Here is a 22,527-nt window from a genome sequence, read left to right as displayed (position 1 = left end):
ATGGATTGTTTTTCTCTTGCTGCTTTCAAGATCCTCTCTTTCTCTTTGACCTCTGACATTCTAACTAGTAAGTGTCTTAGAGAACGCCTATTTGGATCTGTTCTCTTTGGGGTGCGCTGCACTTCTTGGATCTGTAAATTTAGGTCTTTCATAAGAGTTGGGAAATATTCAGTGATAATTTCTTCTATTAGTTTTTCTCCTCCTTTTCCCTTCTCTTCTCCTTCTGGGACACCCACAACACGTATATTTGTGCGCTTCATATTATCATTCAATTCCCTGAGCCCCTGTTCAAATTTTTCCATTCTTTTCCCTATAGTTTCTGTTTCTTTTTGGAGTTCAGATGTTCCATCCTCCAGTTCACTAATTCTAGCCTCTGTCTCTTTAAATCTACCATAGTAGGTTTCCATTGTTTTTTTCATCTCTTCTATTGTGTCTTTCAATCCCATAAGTTCTGTGATTTGTTTTTTCAGTTTTTCTATTTCTTCTTTTTGTTCAGCCCATGTCTTCTTCATGTCCTCCCTCAATTTATTGATTTGGTTTTTGAAGAGGTTTTCCATTTCTGTTCATATATTCAGAATTAGTTGTCTCAGCTCCTGTATCTCATTTGAGCTATTGGTTTCCTTTGGTGTTCCTTTGAGTGGGCCATATCTTCAATTTTCCTGGTGTGATTTCTTATTTTTTGCTGGCGTCTGTGCATTTAATCAGATTTCCCTGAGTGTGGGACCCAGCAGGTTGAAAGACTTTCCTGTTAAGTCTCTGGGCTCTGTTTTTTTTATCCTGCCCAGTATGTGGTGCTTGTCTGTCTGCGGGTCCCACCAGCAAAAGATGTTGTGGCTCCTTTAACTTTGGAAGACTCTCGCTGCTGGGTGTGTGGTGCAGACAGAGGAAAGGTTGTAGGTTGGTTTTAATGGCTTCAAATTGTGAAGTCCTGGGATCTGAATTCCTTGAGAGAGGGATTCCACCTGAGTTGAGTTTCACCCCTCCCGCGGGGAAGGTTCAGGTGGTAGAGTCCTGAATGCAGCCTGTTTCTGCGTTCGGGGCAGTTGTAACCTATGTAATCCCAGCGCTGAGCCCAGAGGCAACGAAGCCTCCGTAGAAACAGCCGCAGAAGGCTCTGTTTCACCCCCTTTCCTCTTTTTCAGTTAGCCCAATCGGCGAATTCCACCTTGATCAGTTTCACCTGAGCTGAGGGCCTATTTTTAGTAGTCAGAAGTTGTTCATTAATGCCACTATTGGTGTTAGGTTGGGCTCAGTCTCTACTACTATTGGAGACTCTTTCCTTTCCCTCCGGGAAGTCGCCTGTGGGGGAGGGTCGCCAGCTGCCGCGGCTTGGGGAACCGCTGTTCCGATGCACAGCCGGCCCGGGAAGCCATGTGTGTGGAAGGGGCTCTGGTCGCCGGCCACCGCGGCTTGGGGGACCGCTGTTCCGAGGCTCCCAGCCAGCCTGGGAAGCCGCGCGTGGGGAGGGGCGCCGGCTGCCGAGGCTTGGGGAACCCGATCCAAAACTCCCAGCCGGCCCAGGAAGGAGGGAGGGAGGGGCTTCGGCCACCAGCTGCCACAGCCTGGGGAAGCACGCGCCTCTCGGGGACCTCACCGCAGCGGAGTCTCTTAGCTGGTCCAGCCGTTTCAGAATGGGGTACGCTGTGTTTCTGGTCTCTGTCGTGGCTCCTGTTCTGTACTGTTTGTAGTTCTTTAGTAGTTGTTCTGGAGGAGGAACTAAGACCTGCGCGCCTTACTAAGCCGCCATCTTCGAGGTGTTCTTTAGGATTGGCTGGAATGGTCCTGGTTGGGGGTTGGCAGGTTATGATAGGTAGCAAGGTCTACCTGAAGCTTGTGTAAGAGCAACCTCCAGAGTAGCCTCTCGACTCTCTCTGAACTCTCTCTGCCACTGATACTTTATTAATTACACTTCTTTACCCCCTGACATTATCCAATGTCAGGATGGCATTGTTGATCCCCAGTGAATTGTTAAATGGCTGTATGTCCAAAATTATTTTTAAAGCTTTAAATATATCTATAGAAATATTTTCCTTTTTAGAAGAAAAAAAAAATGAGAGGAGCATAGAGGTACAAGGCCCTGGCTCCAAGTTCACGGAGGGGTGGGTTTTGTTCTTTCGAAGACATGAGTCGGAACTTGTCTGTAAAGGCGCATCTGACATTGGCGACACGGAAGCCCATTTCCTGCGCTCTCCTACGTAAACAGTGGTGTAGATGGCACTTAGCTCTGGTAATCCTGGAATCACCGCGATGTGTTTACCAAGATTCATATTTAGTCCCAATATTCAGTGAAGGGAAAAATCAGGGAAAATCTTCATAAAGCAAAAATGACATAGCTTTTTGGGGGTGGTAGAACTAGATAGCAGTTTTCTTATTCACAGATAATTTGTGATTATCATAATTTGTGATAAATTAATAAAATATACTTGTTTTTACAGTAGTAGGTTTATTAAATGCTTCCGAGATGCCAGGAGTTATGCCATGTTCCTTATTTCATTGTCTTTTGAACCAATCCAGAGATCTTAGGAGTCGGTTCGGTTTTTGTCCCCATTGTGTAGGAAATCAAAGCCTGACTTAGAAAGGTTGAAAAAGTTATCTGAGATTCTGACGTTGGTGTTTGTGCAATTATTCACTATAGTTCTGAAATTCACTTTCAACTTTTTTCCGAGTCACAAAAATTCCCTGATTTTTTCATTCAGTAGGTGATGCTAATAATAATTCTATTCTGAGTTTCAGTATTTAGTTTCAATATTTTAGCTCTTAAATCTCTAATTGGCAAATGTTGGCATTAGGACTGGAGGCAGTGAAATAAATGGAGACCACCGTTCTTTTTGCATGTTCTGCTCATCACCAAACAATGGTCCATTTTTCATGGTGAACATACGTGAAAATATCTTACTGTGAGCGGTGTGGCAGCAGCACACGTGTGGAGGAGTCCACAGGCACAGCTGCCGCGGTGCCTCAGTCTTCCCTGTGCTGGGAACAGCAGTGGTTCCAAGCTCTTTGAGACAAATTCTTTGAATGTGGCCTTTTCTTTAATAATGTTGGTAATGATTTTAGAAGTGGGGATTAACTCAAGCCAGTTTTGTGCACTTCTGCTGGGGCGCCATCCTCCATCCGTGCTGCCCCTCATTTGTCCGTGCTCCCCTCACTGTAATGTTCCCAGTCACCCATCCATGCTCCCCCCACTTACCTGTGCTCCCCTCACCCTTCCGTGTTTCCCCCCTTGCCCGTGCTCCCTCCTCTTGCCCATGCTCCCCCCACTCACCTGTGTTCCCCTTCTCTCGCTCATGCCCCCCTCACCCATCCGTGCTCCCCTCACTGTAATGTTCCCAGTCACCCATCCATGCTCCCCCCACTTGCCTGTGCTCCCCTCACCCTTCCGTGTTTCCCCCCTTGCCCGTGCTCCCTCCTCTTGCCCATGCTCCCCCCACTCACCTGTGTTCCCCTTCTCTCGCTCATGCTCCCCTTACCCATCTGTGCTCCCCCCACTCGCCTGTGCTCCCCTCGCCCTTCCGTGTTTCCCCCCTTGCCCATGCTCCCTCCTCTTGCCCGTGCTCCCCCCACTCACCTGTGATCCCCTTCTCTCACTCATGCTCCCCTCACCCATCCGTGCTCCCCCCACTTGCCTGTGCTCCCCTCACCCTTGTGTTTCCCCCCTTGCCCGTGCTCCCTCCTCTTGCCCGTGCTCCCCCCACTCACCTGTGTTCCCCTTCTCTCGCTCATGCTCCCCTCACCCATCCGTGCTCCCCCCACTCGCCCGTGCTGCCCCCCACTCATCGGTCCTCCCCTCTCACCTGTGCTTTCCCCCCGCAGGTGCTGCCTCTTGAGCGTGGAACCCGCCATCAGCACCCGGCACCTCCCCTACCAGAGCTTCCAGCTCTTCGGCTTCGACTTCATGGTGGACGTGGAGCTGAAGGTCTGGCTCATCGAGGTCAACGGCGCCCCTGCGTGTGCTCAGTAAGCCCGACACCCCGTGTGGGCCGGCGGGGGTCCGGGGGAGCGTGCCCGTAGGCTGGGGGGATGGTGGGGGGGGTTGCCCTGTAGGCTGCGGCGGGGAGGGCGGCGTGCCAGTGTAGGTACCTCCTACGGAGGCTATGACATCCTTCCCCTGTCCCCACTGTATGAGCCGCGATGAGCTCAAGCGCCTTAGGAGACCGTTTCATGGGGCTGGTTGAGTGGGCAGTCCTGGGGCAGGGAGGCAACAGTGACCCAGAGGCTCGGGTTCTCCAGCAGACGTGGCCTGAGAAGGCACAGAGGCCGTGGAGCTGGGGCTGGGACACGAGCAGGAATGTGCAGGGCACCAGCAGTGGGGGGCACCTCTCAGGTGGGGCCTGGCTCTGGGCACGTCTGGGCAGCTCCTGGGCTCATCCACGGTGCGTTTGGTGTTAGTGTCGGAGGAACGAAGGTGAGGGTGAAAAGGTGAGCTGGGGCTCATGTGTAAGGTCTTGGAGTTAAGGTGGGGCCCCTTGGACTTAATCCTAGACTGCTGGTTCTTCTGAAGTCCCAGTTCCGTGTCATTTACCTCTGCAAGAGCCTTTTGTGGCCAACACGTTGCAGAAGTTTTGATTTTTCTAAATGAGTGTGAGAAGATCGTGTGTCTGCAGGGCACAGCATTGCACCCAGGGGTGTAGCTCTGCAGTCAGGGGTACAGCCTGTAGCTCCAGGGGGGTGGCCTTGGCAATCAGAGGTGCGTCCTCAGGAACCATGGGTACGTCATCAACCCATGTTGGCAACCAGGGGTACGGCCTTGGCAACCAGGGCTGCGGCCTTGGCAACCAGGGCTGTTGCCTATAGCAACCAGGGATGCGGCCTCAGAATCAGGGGTGTGGCCTCAAAAACCTGGAGTGCACCCTATAACAATCAGGGGTACGGCCTTGGCAACCAGGGGTGGGGCCTTAGCAACCAGGGGTGCAGCCTCGGCAACTAGGACTGAGGCCTCGGCAACCAGGGATGTGGCCTCGGCAACCAGGTATGCGGCCTCGACAACCAGGGCTGAGGCTTCGGCAACCAGAACTACAGCCTATAGCAACCAGGAGTGCAGCCTATAGTAACCAGGGGTGCGGCCTCGGCAACCAAGGGTGTGGCCTCGGCAACCAGGAGTGCAGCCTTAGCAACCAGAGGAGTGGCCTTGGAAACCAGTAGTGCAGCCTTAGTAACCAGGGGTGTGGCCTCGGCAACCAAGGGTGTGGCCTCGGCAACCAGGGGTGCGGCCTCTGCGAACAGGGCTGTGGCCTCGGTAACCATGGGGAGGGCCTTAGCAACCAGGTGTAGGGCCTTAGCAAGCAGGGCAGCTGCCTCAGCAACCAGGACTGAGACCTTGGCAACCACTGCTGTGGCCTCGGTAACCAGGGCTGAGGCCTCAGCAACGAGGGGTGTGGGCTCGGCAACCAGGGTTGCAGCTCCTACAACCAGGGGTGAAGCCGATAGAAACCAGGTTTGCAGCGTTGTCAACCAGGGGTGCAGCCTGTAGCAACCAAGGGTGCGGCCTCGGCAACCAGGGGTGTGGCTTATAGCAGCCAGGGGTGTGGCCTCGGCAACCAGGGATGTGGCTTATAGCAACCAGGGGTGTGTCCTATAGCAACCAGGGGTGAGGCTTATAGCAGCCAGGGGTGCGGCCTCGGCAACCAGGGGTGTGGCTTATAGCAACCAGGGGTGTGGCCTCGGCAACCAGGGGTGTGGCTTATAGCAACCAAGGGTGCGGCCTCGGCAACCAGGGGTGTGGCTTATAGCAACCAGGGGTGTATCCTATAGCAACCAGGGGTGTGGCCTCGGCGACAGGGGTGTGGCCTCAGAAACCAGGGGTGTGGCTTATAGCAACCAGGGGTGTGGCTTATAGCAGCCAGGGGTGCGGCCTCGGCAACCAGGGGTGTGGCTTATAGCAACCAAGGGTGCGGCCTCGGCAACCAGGGGTGTGGCTTATAGCAACCAGGGGTGTATCCTATAGCAACCAGGGGTGTGGCCTCGGCAACAGGGGTGTGGCCTCAGAAACCAGGGGTGTGGCTTATAGCAACCAGGGGTGTGGCTTATAGCAGCCAGGGGTGCGGCCTCGGCAACCAGGGGTATGGCTTATAGCAACCAAGGGTGCGGCCTCGGCAACCAGGGGTGTGGCTTATAGCAACCAGGGGTGTATCCTATAGCAACCAGGGGTGTGGCCTCGGCAACCAGGGGTGTGGCTTATAGCAGCCAGGGGTGTGGCCTCGGCAACCAGGGGTGTGGCTTATAGCAACCAAGGGTGCGGCGTGTGGCTTATAGCAGCCAGGGGTGCAGCCTCGGCAACCAGGGGTGTGGCTTATAGCAACCAGGGGTGCGGCCTCGGCAACCAGGGGTGTGGCCTCGGCAATAGGGGTGTGGCCTCAGAAACCAGGGGTGTGGCTTATAAGCAGCCAGGGGTGTGGCTTATAGCAGCCAGGGGTGCGGCCTCGGCAACCAGGGGTGTGGCTTATAGCAACCAGGGGTGCAGCCTCAGCAACCAGGGGTGTGGCCTCGGCAATAGGGGTGTGGCCTCAGAAACCAGGGGTGTGGCTTATAGCAACCAGGGGTGTGTCCTATAGCAACCAGGGGTGTGGCCTCGGCAACCAGGGGTGTGGCCTCAGAAACCAGGGGTGTGTCCTATAGCAACCAGGGGTGTGGCCTCAAAACCAGGGGTGTGTCCTATAGCAACCAGGGGTGTGGCTTCAAAACCAGGGGTGCGGCCTCAGCAACCCGGCACTTCTGGAGGAGCCTCTGCCACAGCTCAGTGGCCCTCACACCACCCCGCTCACGCCTTCCAGGCATCCTGCGCTGTGCCCCTGCCGCCTCCCTCCGCCACACCCTCCTGTTCTCCTGCTGTCCTCCTTTGCGTGGCTGCCCTTTCTTCCTCTTTCTCCAGCCTGTGCCTTCGATTTTAAAGCAAAGCCGTGATGCCTGCCCTGCTCCCTTCACAGCCACACTTCTGGAGAGCAGCGTCTGCACTTGAGCTCTCCACTGCCTTACTCGGCTCCCATCAGACTGGCTTCGTCCTTACCAAGTCCAGTCGCCCTTTCTGACCTGGCCCCACTGGACCTCTGGGCAGCTGATGCGCCCTTGCTGCAGCCTCTCCTGTTGTGGCTTTGGGGACCCTGTGCTCTGCCTGGGAGCTGTGGGAAGGACTGGCTCTGGCTCCCCACTGCCTCCCATCTGGGCTTCTCATCTTCGGTTGCTGCACCTTCCCTAGGGGACCTTGTTCAGCCGCCCAACCCTGCTGCAGCCAGAGTGCCCAACTCGCATTGCGTCTGCGGCGTCTGTCGGGCTTGCTGACCGGGTCGCTCCTCTCTCACCCCCTACCCTAGGGTTCCGCCCATCAGGGTGCCCGCAGCCCTCCCGCCATCTGCCCGCCGTGCCCACAGTCCTGTCGTCACCTAACACAGAGGCTTCACAGAGCCCCTGACTGCCCCTTCCCTCCCGGGCAGCAGAGGCGCAGAGTGGAAATGAGGCCATGCTGCTTTCCAGCTATCCATCGCCCCTGGGATGACAGCATCGCCTCCCTGCACCTGCAGCTCTGCTGCCCACCCCCCTCTCCTCTGCACCCCCACTTCCCTTGACCATCCACATCTGCTGTGGGCTCTTGTGCTTGTGCTTACCCCTGTCTGCAGCTCCCTCCACCCCATAGTCTCCAACAAAACGGCATTTCCAGGAAGCTGCTTAGAGCAGTCAGTTCCATCCGGGTTTTCTCTACCCAGAGCCTTATTCGTTTCCTTCATGGCACTGGTTGCCGTTGAGTTAGCTGTTTTGGTTTGTTTTCTTGCTGGACTGTGTGCAGTGTGAAGGCAGTAGCCTGGTTTTCTTACTCTCCTTTGAGTCCTACAGCCTAGTTCTCTGTATAGATTAATTGAATGGACAAAGTATCTAGTTCTGGTCTATACTTTTTCCCACCTCATTCATCATTTTTTGGGCTTAATTAAATAAGGACATCTGTATATCTTTCTTCTACCCCCTAGGGAGATTTTGTGCTTAAATGCAAAAGTTTTTTTTTTTTTAATTAATCTATACAGAGAATGAGGCCGTAGGACTCAAAGGAGAATAAGAAAACCAGGCTACTGCCTTCACACTGCACACAGCAATGTACTGGAGAGAGCCTTGAGGATGTTTAAACAGAGCTTTGAGTGTCGCAGTATTTGTAGTAAAGACACGGATGGCTGTTCTAGTTTGCAAGCTGCTGGATTGTGATATACCAAAAAACAACGGCTTTTAAAAAGGGGAATTTATTAAGTTGCAAGTTTACAGTTCTAAGGTCATGAAAATGTCCATATTGAAGCAAGGCTATAGAAATGTCCAATCTAAGGCATCAGGGAAGGATACCTTGGTTCCAGAAGGCTGATGGTGTTCAGGGTTTCTCTCAGCTGGAAGGGCACCTGGTGAGCATGGTGACATCTGCCAGCTTTCTCTCCAGGCCTTGCCAATGGCTGTGGCTCTCTCGGTTCTGGTGGCTCCCGTGGCTTTTTCTAAAATGGTTCCCTCTTGAAGGGCTCCAGTGAGCAACCCCACCTTGAATGGGTGGAGACTCATCCCCATGGAAACCACCTAATCGGAGGTTACCACCCACAATTGGGTGGGTCCCATCTCCATGGAAACAATCAAAGAGCTCCCACCCAGCAATACCGAATGAGGAGTAAAGAGCTTGGCTTTTCTGGGGTCCACCAGAGAGTCAGAGTGTCACAGGGGCCCATGTCTGGACAGCGGCTCGAGGAACAGGGTAGAGTGCAGTGCGGCGAACAGGGATAAAACGTAGGGAGAGAATGCCATCGTCCTGCGTCCTGTGTGGGAAAGGACGCTTCTGTTTACTTCTGAAGCCGTGTCAGTTGCCAGGGCAGCTGTGGCAGATGCTGCAGCGCTGACATGGTGAGGACTTCTGGCTCATGGTTTCAGAGGCTGAAAGTCTGACGTCCAGGTGTCCGCACGGCCGTGCTTTCCCCGCAGGTGCCTGTGCACTGGTGCTGGCCTGCTGCAGCCCTCGGGCTCTGGCGCTGCCTCTGCCTCCGTCACGTGCCTGTGTCCTTGTCCTTGTGGCTTCCGCTGACCTCGGGCTTCTCTTTACAAGGCTCTCGTTGTGTGGGTTGAGGCTGCCATGATGCAGTTTGACCACAGGGAAGCAGGGCCTTAGATGCTAAAGCGTCCGCACGCATGTCCACACCTTCACCCCTTCCCTGAAGTCCATCCTCAGAGCACCCTACTGACCACGGGCTCACACCACGGAATGTGAGCTGAGATGAGGAGTGCGGCTGAGATGAGGGATGAGGCTGAGATGAAGAATGCGGCTAAGATGAGGGGTGCGGCTGAGATGAGAAATGCGTGGTGAGATGAGGGATGTGGCTGAGATGAGGGGCGCGGCTGAGATGAGGGATGCGACTGAGATGAGAAATGCGTGGTGAGATGAGGGATGCGGCTGAGATGAGGGGCGCAGCTGAGATGAGAAATGCGTGGTGAGATGAGGGATGCAGCTGAGATGAGGAATGTGGCTGTTGGTGGGTGGGTATGAGATTCAGTCCACCCCAGGAGCTCATTCCGTTGTTTGCCAGGCATTTTTCTCCAGAGACACTGTGATTGTTAAGCATAAACGATGCCCTCTGAGGATGTAGGAAACTGCTCCATTCCTGTGGAGGGAAGGACTGGGTAGCGAGGGGACCTTGGTTTAGCTTGGCCCCTGGAGAGGGTCCATCGGCCTCTATTCCACATAAGACCACAGGACACCCCGTCACGTGGGCAGGGCCAGGCTGGAGAAGCAGTAGCTGCTCAGGTTTAATAACCTGCAGTTGCAGAGCACAGCGGCTTCACCTTTTCCCACACGCCATGCCCAGGTGTGCTGGACAGAGATTGTGCCCACCCCGCCGTTGCCCATAGGTTCCCCCACGGAGAACCCCCATTCCACACAGAGATCCCCCATTCCCCCCAGTTTCCCCCACATGAACCCCCGTCCCCCCAGAGACCCCCTGTTCCCCACGGAGACCCCCATCCCCCATGGAGACCCCGTTCCCCAGCACAGCAGGTCACACTGGAGCCCGAGGCCATCACCCTGGGCCCTCCTGCTCTGAGCCCACAGCCTGCGCCTGTGTCCACCCACGGCTGGGGTCCAGCTGTGCTCGGAGCCCTCGTGGGCCCGTTTGGGGGCCGGTGGAGGTGAGGGCCCTCGAGGCGGCCCGGGACGGAGGAGGCAGCTCTGCCCAGGCGGCGGTGGCAGTGCAGGGGCTGGAACGGGAGGGCACAGGAGTCCTGGCTGGGCCGGGGCGTGTGGGGTCCCCAGGAAGGGGGCAAGGCCTGGAGGGCAGGGTCGGGAGGGACAGACGGACAGTGAAGTGACGGGGACGTGCTCACGAGCCAGTCTCTGTGTTGCTGTGCATGTGAAGACTGCTCGGTTTCACGAGGGCGAGGGGCTGTCAAAACTGCCCGTGTCCGGCGGCCAGGACGTGCCCCCTGGGTGGACCCTGTCACGGGAGAGGTTGGCCGGGACTGTGGGACCTGGGGGCCGTGGGCCGGGGCCTGGCGGGGCCTCCCCTCCCTCCACCTTGACGTTGGCCGTGGGCCCCTCCCGGCGGCTTCTGGCTGCGAATCCGTCCATCTGGAGGAGCTGGTCACCCTGCTGCGGCCTGCGCGAGCCCACCCATGAGAGGCCCGCAGGCCAAGGCCAGGCGCCCCGGCCACTACCGCCCGTCCTGCCCGCACCTGCAGACCCGCAGGGGACTGGCTGGGCCCATGCAGCATCCACGCCTCCTCTTCCCAGCCTCCCCTTTGCAAAATGCCTCCCAGGGTGGCGTGAGGTGCTTCGGGGCCCCGCCCAGTGCCCATCGCATGATGCACCCAAGTCTCCGCATTGTCTCCGCGTGCTGGGGGCAGCCTCCTGCCCCTCCCCTGCAGCCCCCGCGCTGCTGCCCCTTCGGAAGGGGAGGCTGTGTTTGAGGATGTCTCAATAGCAGCAGTCGAGAGAAAAAAGAAGAAGGGAAGCTCGAGTCTGACAAGGCTGAATGAGAAGGTGGGTTTGATTGGTGCAGACAGACTGGGCTGGGCGCTTGGCCTGGTGAGCCCTGGACATGCGTGTGCCTGAGCGGGCAAACACGCCCGGCCGGGGGCGTCCTCTCAGGTGTGGGTGACCTCGCTGGACCACGTCTCCGGCTGCCCCCTGTGCTCGCGTTGTCCTGAGAGGCCGGGCCCTGGGGCCGTGCGCTGCCGCGTGGAAGGTCCTCCCGGGCGGAGGTGGCCATGGGTTAGAGAGCCCCTTGCCACAGCCTGCCTCGGTGGGACCCGCCCTGACCCCCGCGTGTGACCCCTGCGCTGCCCTTCGCCGCAGCCTGCCTCGGTGGGACCCGCCCTGACCCCCGCGTGTGACCCCTGCGCTGCCCTTCGCCGCAGCCTGCCTCGGTGGGACCCGCCCTGACCCCCGCGTGTGACCCCTGCGCTGCCCTTCGCCGCAGCCTGCCTCGGTGGGACCCGCCCTGACCCCCGCGCATGACCCCTGCGCTCACCTCCTGCCTGCCCTGCCCTCCGCTGCAGTCACGCTACTCTGATCCTCCTGCAAGCCCCTCACACACCCTGACTTCCCCTCCTCCGTGCCAGCCGCCCCTTCTTCTGGCACTGCCCTTCTCCCCAGCGCACGCAAGGGCTCCAGCTCCTGCGCCCTCTCTCTCTCTCCTCCCTCCTCCTGTTTCACCTGGCCGCCCTTTCCCATCTGGCTCCTCTTTACTCTCAGGTCTCTGCTGGAGCACCTGTCCTGGCAGGTACACCGGCGCGTCATACGTGACAGAATTGCCCCTCCTCCCGCCAGCCAGGCTCACCTGCGAAGCATTCGTGGCAGCTTTATCAGCAGCTTAGCCCCCTGCAGTGCCTCCTGCAGTGTCGTCTGCACAGCGGGAGCCAGTTCTGTCTGTGGAGTCAGGAGATGCACTTTCTTGGGCAGGTCCTGGTGAAGGAAAACTACATTTGCCCTTTGACGAACATGTCAGGGATGGTTCTTCATTTTTTTTTAACATTTTTTTTATTGTGAAATATAAGAATATATACAAAAAAGCAATACATTCCGATGTACATTATAACAACTAGTTATAGAGCAGATTTCAGAGTTTGGTATGGGTTACAGTTCCACAATTTCAGGTTTTTACCTCTAGCTGCTCAAAGACACTGGAGACTAAAAGAAATATCAATATAATGATTCAGCAGTCAAACTCATTTGTTAAATCCTGTCTTCTCTGTTATAAGTCCACCTTCTCCTTTGATCCTTATCCCAATCTTTAGGGTTGTTTGGGCTATGGCAATTCTGAATTTGTGATATTGGAAGGGTCTGTCTCTGATATGGGGTAGGGAGATGGAACTATCTGATGTTCTGGAGAGGCTGGGCTAGGTTTCAGGACTTATCTGGACCGGGGACCCATCTGGAGGTTGTAGGTTTCTGGAAAGTTACTCTAGTGCCTGGAACCCTTGTGGGATCTTACATATTTCCCTAGGTGTTCCTTAGGATTGGCTGGAATGGTCCTGGTTGGGGGTTGGCAGGTTATGATAAGTAGCAAGGTCTACCTGAAGCTTGTGTAAGAGCTCTTGAACTCTCTGCCACTGATACTTTATTAATTACCCTTCTTTTCCCCCTTTTGGTCAGGATGGAATTGTTGATCCCACAGTGTCAGGTCTGGATTTATCCCTGGGAGTCCTCTCCCACGTCTCCAGGGAGACTTTCACCCCTGGATGTCATGTCCCACGTAGCGGGGAGGGCAGTGATTTCACTTGCAGCATTGGGCATAGACTGAGGCCACATCTGAGCAACAACAGAGGTCCTCCAGAAAGAACTCTTAGGCATGCCCATAGGTAGTCTAAGCTTCTCTGCTACCTACATAAGCTTCACAAGAGTAAGCCTCATGATCGAGGGCTTGTCATGTTGACTTAGGCGTCCCTAATGTTTAAGGCAGTGTCAGGGTTTCCTTGGTGCTAAAACTTAATAGTTCCATGGGTTTTTTTTTCCATCCTCCAAGAGGCTTTGCCAGTACTTTTAAATTTTCAGCCCATCATACTCTGGGATGTATCCAGGTACAACATTAAGCTATACAGAATTACAAGCCCTCATTCCCATTTTGGGCTTCTTTTGTTTGGGTTGTTCAGGTTGAAACTAGATTCTATGCTACAGAAAATTGAGGTTTTGGACAAAAACTTTGGTCTGATACAGTAGGTGAAGTTCTAAAATACAGACAATGTCTTCCTTACCCCAGTATTCTGATTTACTTTGGTCCTGACCAGATCAGCTTCATTCTTATATCTAATTGAAGCCTGATCTCTTTTTCAGTTTCTTTAACAATTGTTATATGTAGCATTGCTGACTTTCAGCATTTCAGAACTGTAACTCTGAGTGCTAGGTGTCGCCCGGGTACCACAGTTTCAGGGAGATGGGTTATGTATATATAGAACAGCATCTCAAAATCTTGAAGTAACAATTACAGCTCTGGACCCAACGTGACTGCTATAAGAGCTTACAATCTAGGCCCCAGTTTTCTTATAGCTATTTTCTAAAGGAGATTATACAATATTTGTTCTTTTGTTTCTGGCTTACTTTGCAACCACATAATGACCCCAAGGTTCATTCTCCTCGCTGCATGCCTCACGACTTCATTCCTTTCTGTAAACACAACAATATCTGTTCTAGTTTGCGAGTTGCTGGGACGCAATATACCAGAGATGGACTGGCTTTTAATAAAAGGGGATTTATTTAGTTAAAAACATAGTTCTTCAGAGGAAAGACAGCTAACTTTCCACTGAAGTTCTTTCTTACGTGGGAAGGCACAGGATGGTCTCTGCCGGCCTTCTCTCCAGCCCCCTGGGTTCCAACAACTTTCCCCGGGGTGACTTCTTTCTGCATCTCCAAAGGCCTGGGCTGAGCTGTGAGTGCTGAGATGAGGTATGCTGAACTGCGTGATGTTGAGTCTCTCATTTAAGCACCAGCCAGTTAAGTCAAATGTCATTCATTGCAGCAGGCACGCCTCCTAGCTGACTGCAGATGTAATGAGCAACAGATGAGGTTCACGTACCATTGGCTCATGGCCACAGCAGCAGACCCAGGCACCTTCGCCTGGCCAAGTTGACACCTGAACCTGACTACCACATTATCCAATCACGTGTATACACCACAGTTCACCTTTCCGCTTCTCAGTCTATCTTTCAGCCGACCCCATCCACTGGGCATCATGTATAATGTGTAAAGCGAACAGTCCATGTATCAGACTGTCCTCACTTAGTTGAACAATCATCAGCACTCAGTTTTACACAATTTTTATTGCTCTAAAGAGAAAAATACTGATAAACACACCCTGAGCAAATAGAAAATCCAACTTCCCCTTAACTCTTATCCATCCTGCCTCCCAATTATTTATACCTGGCAGTGCTGTGGTACTGTTGATGTCTTCCTGTTAACTGTAGGCCATAGCATGCAATAGCAGTTTTCCCTCCATACCCTCTATTATTGACTTTTTTTTGCAAGATTCATACCTTAGAAGCAGTTCAAGCAAGAACTTGTTTATATTTGTAGTGTTAATCAGTGGGATATATGGCTGTATACACCCCTTTCTATCATGTTTATCTTCAATATGGCAGAATTACTTACAGACCCACTAATGAACTGCCTTCACTTGTGTCTTTTCCCTTACATTTAAGTTCAACCTCGTTAGCTAACCGTTCACCCATCGCCAGCTTCTATGTATCTCTAGGTCCCCTGTATTCTATATTATAAGCCTGTGAGATTACCTTTACCAAGGTCATAATCGCAAAATCATACAGTATCTGTCCTTTTGTGTCTGCCTTATTTCACTCAGCATCATGTCCTCAAGGCTCATCTGTCTTGTCATGTGCTTCACGATGTCATTTTGTCTTATTGCTGCATAATATTCCATCGTATGTATATACCACATTTTGTTGATCTACTCCTCTGTTGATGGGCATTTGGTTTGTTTCCATTTTTTGGTGATTGTGAATAATGCTGCTTTGAACATTGGTGTGCAAATGTCTGTGTCATTACTTTCAGCTCTTCTGGGCATACACCAAGTAGTGCTATTGCTGGGTCATAAGGCAGCTCAATATTTAGTTTCCTAAGGAACCACCAAACTGTCTTCCATAGAGGCTGCACCATTGTGCATTCCCACCAGCACTGCATGTGTCCCAGTTTCTCCACATCTGCTCCAAATTTATTGTTTCCTGTTTGTTTAATAGCAGCCATTCTTATAGGTGTGAGGTGATAATCTCATTGTAATCTTGATCTGCATTTCCCTTAGAGCCAGTGAAGATGAGCATCTCTTCATGTGCTTTTGAACCATCTGTATTTGCTCTTCAGAATAACCTCAGTGATGTTTCTTTTGAATACTTTCCAGGAAGCTCTATGCAGAGCTTTGCCAGGGCATCGTGGACATAGCCATATCCAGCGTCTTCCCGCCCCCGGTGGAGCAGCCACAGCCACAGCCGTCCACTGCATTCATCAAGCTGTGACAGCGGCAGGCGCCTGAGCTGCCTCTGGAGACGCCCCTTGCGCCAGGGGAAGTAGTCACCAGGTGGCTGTCAGGACAACGGCACAGGTGGAAGAGAGGCAACTCTGCAAGGCGTGTGGGGAGACACACGAAGGAAAGACGACGCCCCGAAGAGCAGGTGCTTGGCGTGCGGCTCCAGTTGAGCTCTCCATATCGCCGGCAGGCTTTCTGAGTTCTCTGCAGGGACCGCAAAAGGGGAAAAACAGGGATTTGATTATTTTATGTTCTTGTCCTTTTAAAAGTCTTACTTTCCTCCTACGGTGGCACCTTCCCACTTGCTGCAGGTGCCTTCGCCCCACTCAGGCGTGCCCTGGCGTCGGGGCATGTTGGAGGGGCCCCTCTCGCCCACTGGGCACCCCTCCCCGCAGGACTCTGGACACGCATGCCGGCCCTGGCCTGGGCCCTCCTTGTGTCCCTGATGGCATTTGGTCCATCGTCGGTGGGGGGCAGTGTCGGCCAGGCACCGGGGAGCCAAAGCTGCCCTTGCTGTGCTCTCTGCATGTCTTAGGAACAGAGCAGCAAGGCTGCCCCAAACTGGTGCACATCAAATATGGATGTGAGAGAAAACATGGTATCTTGCATTACTTACCAGACTGAGTGTGATGCGTCTTTGAAAAAATGATGATCTCGATGATCTTTAGCTGAGTTTCCAGTGCACTCTTGCAGATTCCCTTTTCTCCTTCTCCTTCACCTTAGTACAGTCCTCTCTGAGCGTCTGTTGGGGAAGGAGCATTCTCCTGCCCGCTGTCCCCTCCCGGACACAGGTAGCTTTCCTTTATTGTTAGCTCCAAAAGCACCTTCCACGGGAGTGGTGGCGGGGCGGGGACGTGGCTCCAGGGAGGGCTTGACGTCTCCTCTGGGAGAGGACCGCATGGCGTCTGTGTGGCCTTTGCAGGAGGGTCTCCTAAAGCAGACACAGCGGCCTCAGCCCCATGCATTGTCCCAGGGCCGTGAGAAATGTGTGCCGTGAGATGGAGTTTCCACTTACTGGATTGCTTGATTGTCAGCTTTTCAGGAGGCTGATCACTAGCAGTGGGGAAAACAAGACCCCGTTTGTATTGAGTATGAGGTTAATAAAAAGACCCTCATTATAGTTACCGAAAATCACAGCAGACCCTTTGAAAACTGCCCTCTCTTCTCCAAAATGTGTCATTCCTTCACACGTCTGCTCCATATGCGTCCCTACCTGACACCAGAAAACAGGTCAGCAGTCAGGTGAGATGTGTTTAAAAAGAGAAGAAAAAAGCAACGTGTCTTCAAACATGATGAGATGTGGGAGCTACTTACAGTGAAAAAGGAAATAATGAGAAAGTTATTAGCTGCCACCGTGGGTGATACGATGTGGGAGCTCAGCGGAGAAGGACCCAACTGCCTGGTTCTCATGGGGATTTAGAATTATGAAATGAAAGTCCAGGTGGCTCCCCAGGATAAGGATAATAAAAGTTTGCATCCAGAGCAAAATAAGAAAAATGTTGACTTGCTAAAGGTCAAGTCCGCAGGCCCAGTGCGTGGACTGGGTGTTGTCTGCGCTTCTGAGAAGGGTGAGGACTAAGCAGGCCTGAGGAGCACAGGCTCACCGCGAGGGTATAAGAAGCTGGGCCCATGGCAAGCTTTGGTGGGCTGGCCCTGCTGGCGTGAATGCTATCCCTGCTGGCGTGAATGCTATCAGCTGCCAACACAGAGTTGTATTTGTGTTTCTGACCCAAATTACAGGAACATTTAGGAACTTTCTAGCAGAGCTGAGCATTCAGATGTTGGGAAGTTTGTGAATCTTCATGGTTTTCTTAACAGACTGGAGTGAACAGCATATCTGTGAGGACAGTAAGGTTTAAAACAAAGAGTTCATCCTCGCTTGGTTTCACATAAGTGTTGTATCTGTTTTATGCCCCTGTTTCCAGGCAGGCCGTGTGGCTGGCTCAGACTGTTCCACACCGTTCTGTGATGTCCCCCCGCTCCCTGCCCCAGTCTTCTGGCCTGCACAAGTGCCTCCACTGCTGGGAGAGGAAGTGTTACTTGTGGAGATGTCAGTTCCCACCTTGGCTCTGTCATTTGATTGCAGTATCCACAGAGCCAGCTCACCTCTCTGTGCCTTAGTTTCTGACCTCCTGGAGGAGACCTTTTCCTGCCCCAGGGACCACCTCAGGGACACTTATGGGGGACAGATAACATTAGGAAGGCTCGAGAGTCTCTAGTACTGAGGTTCTTGGCACTGACTACATACGAGAATTATTTGAGAAGCTTTTAAAAAGGTGGGTGTCCACACCTTTCCCTCCCCCAGCCCTGCCAGTTAAGTCTGACATGGGGCACCAGGACGCTTTCAGATGCCCGAGGCCATGCTGGAGAAGGAGAGAAAAACACGTAAGGCCTAGGGTGTTTTGTAAAAGCCTTTTTAGATGGACAGGCTGCCCTTTAAGAATGACCAGATGCTGACGCATGAATTCATGGTACCTTCCAGGCAAGTGTTGTCTGAACAGGTTCTCTGTCAGGGAATTTATCTGGTTCTCATCACAGCTTGGGATCTGAAGCCTGCTTTCATTTACATAAACAGCTTATGAAGCACCGAGAGCAACTGTAAACAGACATGAATTCATAAATTTCCTAAATATGTGTTAAGCTATTCATTAATGAGAGAAAAGCCCCCTCCCTCTTACCTAACCCTGTGGTTACTATAAACTGCATTTTACCGAGAACACCGGGGTGCCTGCATGTCCACAGGCCACACGGGAGCCGTGGCGGCACCGTCACCGCTGTGTGCCGTCTCTCAGGGTCCTCAGCCTGGTTGTCCTGAGCGTGGACACCTGGTGGCCGTGGGGATGGCTGGAGCAACACGACCAGCAGCTGATGTGAAACTAAGACGTGTTTTCACTGACAGCCGAGGTGACGCCAACAGGGGTGGATCCGGCCCTGCCCTGTGCGAGGGGGGCCCGCTGTTGGGGTGGGGTGCCAGCGTGCTCCCCCTGGCGCCTGAGAGCCAGGAGAGGGGGCTCAGTGACATGTGTGGCCCTGGACACGGAAGCTGTACTGGAGAGGGATGGCTTGTGAAACAGGGTGATATTGTGGATGTTTAAACGGCACGGAAGTAAAAGGTGATGTTTAAGTGTGTGCCTCTGTTTTCTCCTCTCGCTGAGTGGGCTGTGCTGGGCCTCGCTGACTCCCGTGTATGACGGGTGCCCCAGGACCAGCACACATTCTCTGTAAAGGCCAGAACCGGAAATGTTTTAGGCTTTGCAAGCCAGGCAGGGTCTCTCTTGCATATTCTTCTTTGTTTTATTCCCTACAACTCATAAAAAAGTGTAAAAAGCATTCTTGGCTTGTAGGCGGTATTAACACCGGCTGGATTTGCTGTAGTTTGCAGACTCCTGCCTGTCACCCAGTACATGAGCCAACAGCCTGTCCTTCCAAACTGATGAGCTGCTCCAAGGGAGAAACACTGAAACGCTTTGTCAGAATCTAGCCCCTGGCCTCTCACGTCTTGTGTTTTGTGTGAGTCATGCAACAGATGGTGAGATGAGACCCCTGAGAAGTGAAGGACAGCTTCTGAAACAAGGCTGCTTCCCTATTAGCCAGAAGGCCAAGAGACTCTGAGCATCTCACGAAGGCCACGCGTAGAAAGACCTTGAATCGCACTCCCCAAGACTGCATAGAAAGGGGTTTGCTGGTGTAAATGTTCCCTCCGACTTCCTGCGTGAGGAGGCTGAGGGACCGCCCGCTCTCCCAGCGCATAGCTGCCCGGCCTCTCATGGCTGCCCAGACACCATAAACAGACTCCAGCACAGAGAGGGCCCTTCTGTGGCCCGCTGGTGTTGGAGAGGAAACGTGAAGTGGTCAACATCCACAGCTGTTACGTTAAGGAACTCCAAGATGAAAAAGGAGATGAAAGCATACCAAAAAGGGGTTACAACGTTCAACCACTTACTGCTTGCTTAGAACACAGGAAAAAACAGTGAAAATCTTCATTCTGCTCCAACCTCTGTCACTCAGACTTTTCACATGACATTTTGGAAAACTGAGCTTATCTTAGTTTTGCAGAAAAGAAAACATTGTTATTTGCCTCCTTATTTACATACCCAAATATTATCAGTGTGATCAGTGGCGCCAGTGACCTGGGCTGGGGGTGGGTGGGTTGACCCGCTCCACTGTGGTTCTCCAGCTTGGTCTGTTTGGCAGAGGCCACTCTTACTGACCATCCTGGAGAGGGTCCTTTCCTTAGGCTGGGCAGAAATGCTCGTGTCATGGGGAAGCACATGATGATCTCCTTCTGACCATCACTTGTTCAGACGGTATTCAGGAATCTTTGCAGCCCTTTTGAGCATTTTCTTTGTGTGTGTCTTTGCATCTTGCCCAGTGGGTCACTATCTTTAAAGGTAGGGAGGGATAAGCCTATCCAGGAATAGGTTGTTAATCACTAATACAATGTTAGCCAGCATTTATCAATGCTAGTTTCAGTCTTTTAAAATTGGCTATACCATCTTGGATAACCGAGATGACAACTGCAAATCTGTGATCTTAGGAGCCACTGAAAACATGTCTAAACCCAAAATTCCACTTACGTAATATAACAGACATCAGCTCTGGATCTTACTGCACTTAACTCCAACAGGCATGATAAAGTTACGGAAGACCGGCCTCCTTGATTTCCAGCCGTTGGAGGCAGGCTCTGGGGAGGGGCCTTCACACTAGGTGGGAGGAAAGGGTGTGGGGGCGCCTGCCAAGGGGTCAGCTTTGGAACAGGCTTCATGGACTCATAAGGCAACAGAAAAGCCACAAACCACCTTCAAGAGCCCAATAACTTCCAAAGAATCGTCCCTTCTTTGCCTACCTCTGAAATCAGGAAACAGTCTAAACAGTTCTCACTGCTGTGAGTAACGAGATTAACTGAGACGCTTCTGTGACTCCACTGGTGGGTCTGGAATGGGAGTTTCCAAGTCCAAGTGGGGTTTGTTTCCGTCACTCCCCACTGTACTCCTACCTGAGGCTGTTTCATTCCGCTTCACAGTTGTAGACACGTTCTGTTAACTTTAAATTGTGCATTTAAAATTCATTCTCAGATGTATTTTAAATTGGTTCTTAGAAACCTATGTCTTATGAAAATGAAAATATCAATTAATAATGGAAATAAGTATTTTATCAGTTGACTAGAACTATAGAATTGTTCCAAAATGATCAAAGCCACCAAAATAATCACCGAATATACACATCCAGTGTGAATGTGTTCAGGTACTTGACAGGATTTAAAAATATTTATTTTTATTCATAAATCTGAACATAGAAACATCCCACACATCATCACATAATTGTGTATTCATCACCATGATCCTTTTCAGAACACCTGCTCCAGAAAAACAAATAAAAAAATCCATCCATACATACTCATTGCCTCTCCCTCTCACTGACCACTAGTACTTCAATCTACCCAATTTATTTTAACCTTTGCCCCCCCCCATTATTTGTTCATTCTCCATCCGTACCCTGGATAAAGGGAGCATCAGCTGCAAGGTTTTCACAATCACACAGTCACATTGTAAAACTAAATCTTTATACAGTTGTCTTCAAGAACCAAATCTACTGGAACACAGCTCTACAGTTTCAGGTGCTTCCCTCCAGCCTCTCCAATACATAAACTAAAAAGGGATATCTATATAATGCGTAAGAATAACCTCCAGGATAACCTCTCGACTCATTTTGAAATCTCTCAGCCACTGAAACTTTGTCTCATTTCTCTCTTCCCCCTTGTGGTCAAGAAGGCTTTCTCAATTCCTGATGCTGGGCCTCAGCTCATCCCGGGGTTTTGGTCTCACGTTGCCAGGGAGATGTACACCCCTGGGAGTCGTGTCCCACGTGGGGGGTGGGGGGTGGGGGAGGGCTGTGAGTTCACGTGCCGTGTCGGCTTAGAGAGAGGCCACATCGCAGCAACAAAAGAGGTTCTCTGGGGGTGACTCTTAGGACCAATTTTAAGTAGGCTTAGCCTATCTTTTGCAGGGATAGTTCCACAGGAGCAAACCCCAAGATCAAGGGCTTGGCCTATTGAATTGGTTGTCTCCACTGCTTTCAGGAATATGTGAAATTCTCCGATTGGGGAAGTTGAATATTTCCTCCTCTTCCCAGTGCCCAAAGGGAATTTTGCAAGTGCTTCTTTATTCACTGCCCAGATCACTCTGGGATATATCGGGGCATCACACTAACCTCGACAACCAACAAAATCTCATACCCTATTCAAGATTCCATGTACTTTTAGTGTTCAACTAAACTGACCCCACAAGTTAAATTAGGAAATGCACTACCCAAAATATGTTTTGCACCCAAAAAAAATCCCTCTCTTTGGTCTCACAGAGAAGCTGAACTTTCAAAATATGAATAATATCATCCTTTACTCTGTATTCTGATTTACCTTAGTCCCATCCAGATCAGCTTCATTCATCGATTCTTCCTTCATAGGACTTTTGTGACTAGGAGCAGTACGTGATTATCTGATATGAATCCTAGTCACTCAGTAATAGCTAAAAGTGAGAAACAAAGCTTTTACCCCAGCAGTCTCTGATGGAAAAAGATGCCAAGTATACATTCTAACTAGTAGGGAATTTCATTCTGTGTCCCCTCCTTGGGTCACAAACATGGCCTTGGGACCAGAAAGTAAGTTCTCAAGAAACAAAAGGATGGGCACATCTCAAAGGTCACAGGAGTCACCTGAGACAGTTCCCAAAGGCCAAAGCGGGAACAATCTGAGCCCCCCAAAAAAAGACGTAGTATGAAAATATAACCCAAAGAACAAACATGAAATGATACTGATATAGATGACTGAATAATAAATAAGGGGAGAGGAGACACGTAGTCACGTGTGTAGATATGAACCGTCTACAGGACACAGAAGTCAATTCCCACCTCAGCCCTGAAGAAGGGGCTGGGCCTAGTGACCGGCCTCTGAAGAACAGAGGACGGAGAGGGAAGCACACTACCTCAAAGCCAAAGAGACCAGGCAGACACGACCTCGACCCAGTGCTGAAGGTCAGCCTCACCAGGGACGGGGCTTCCA

At 52.1% G+C, this 22,527-nt stretch overlaps 1 protein-coding gene across 2 annotated transcripts in view; it reads left to right on the top strand.

Moving 5' to 3' along the window:
- The window catches only part of TTL (tubulin tyrosine ligase), a 43,159-nt gene extending 24,560 nt beyond the window's left edge, over window positions 1–18,599 (top strand). For both annotated transcript variants that reach the window (XM_077133705.1, XM_077133704.1), the window contains exons 6-7: window positions 3,814–3,957; window positions 15,345–18,599. In XM_077133705.1, coding sequence (XP_076989820.1) covers window positions 3,814–3,957; window positions 15,345–15,459 — 259 coding nt within the window. In that variant the 3' untranslated portion in view covers window positions 15,460–18,599. The remainder of the gene's footprint in view (window positions 1–3,813; window positions 3,958–15,344) is intronic.
- Window positions 18,600–22,527: the final 3,928 nt, after the last annotated feature.

This window comes from Tamandua tetradactyla, chromosome 17, assembly GCF_023851605.1.
Source record: "Tamandua tetradactyla isolate mTamTet1 chromosome 17, mTamTet1.pri, whole genome shotgun sequence".
Classification (NCBI taxonomy): Eukaryota; Metazoa; Chordata; class Mammalia; order Pilosa; family Myrmecophagidae; genus Tamandua; species Tamandua tetradactyla.
This window is presented reverse-complemented; position numbering and strand designations above follow the sequence as displayed.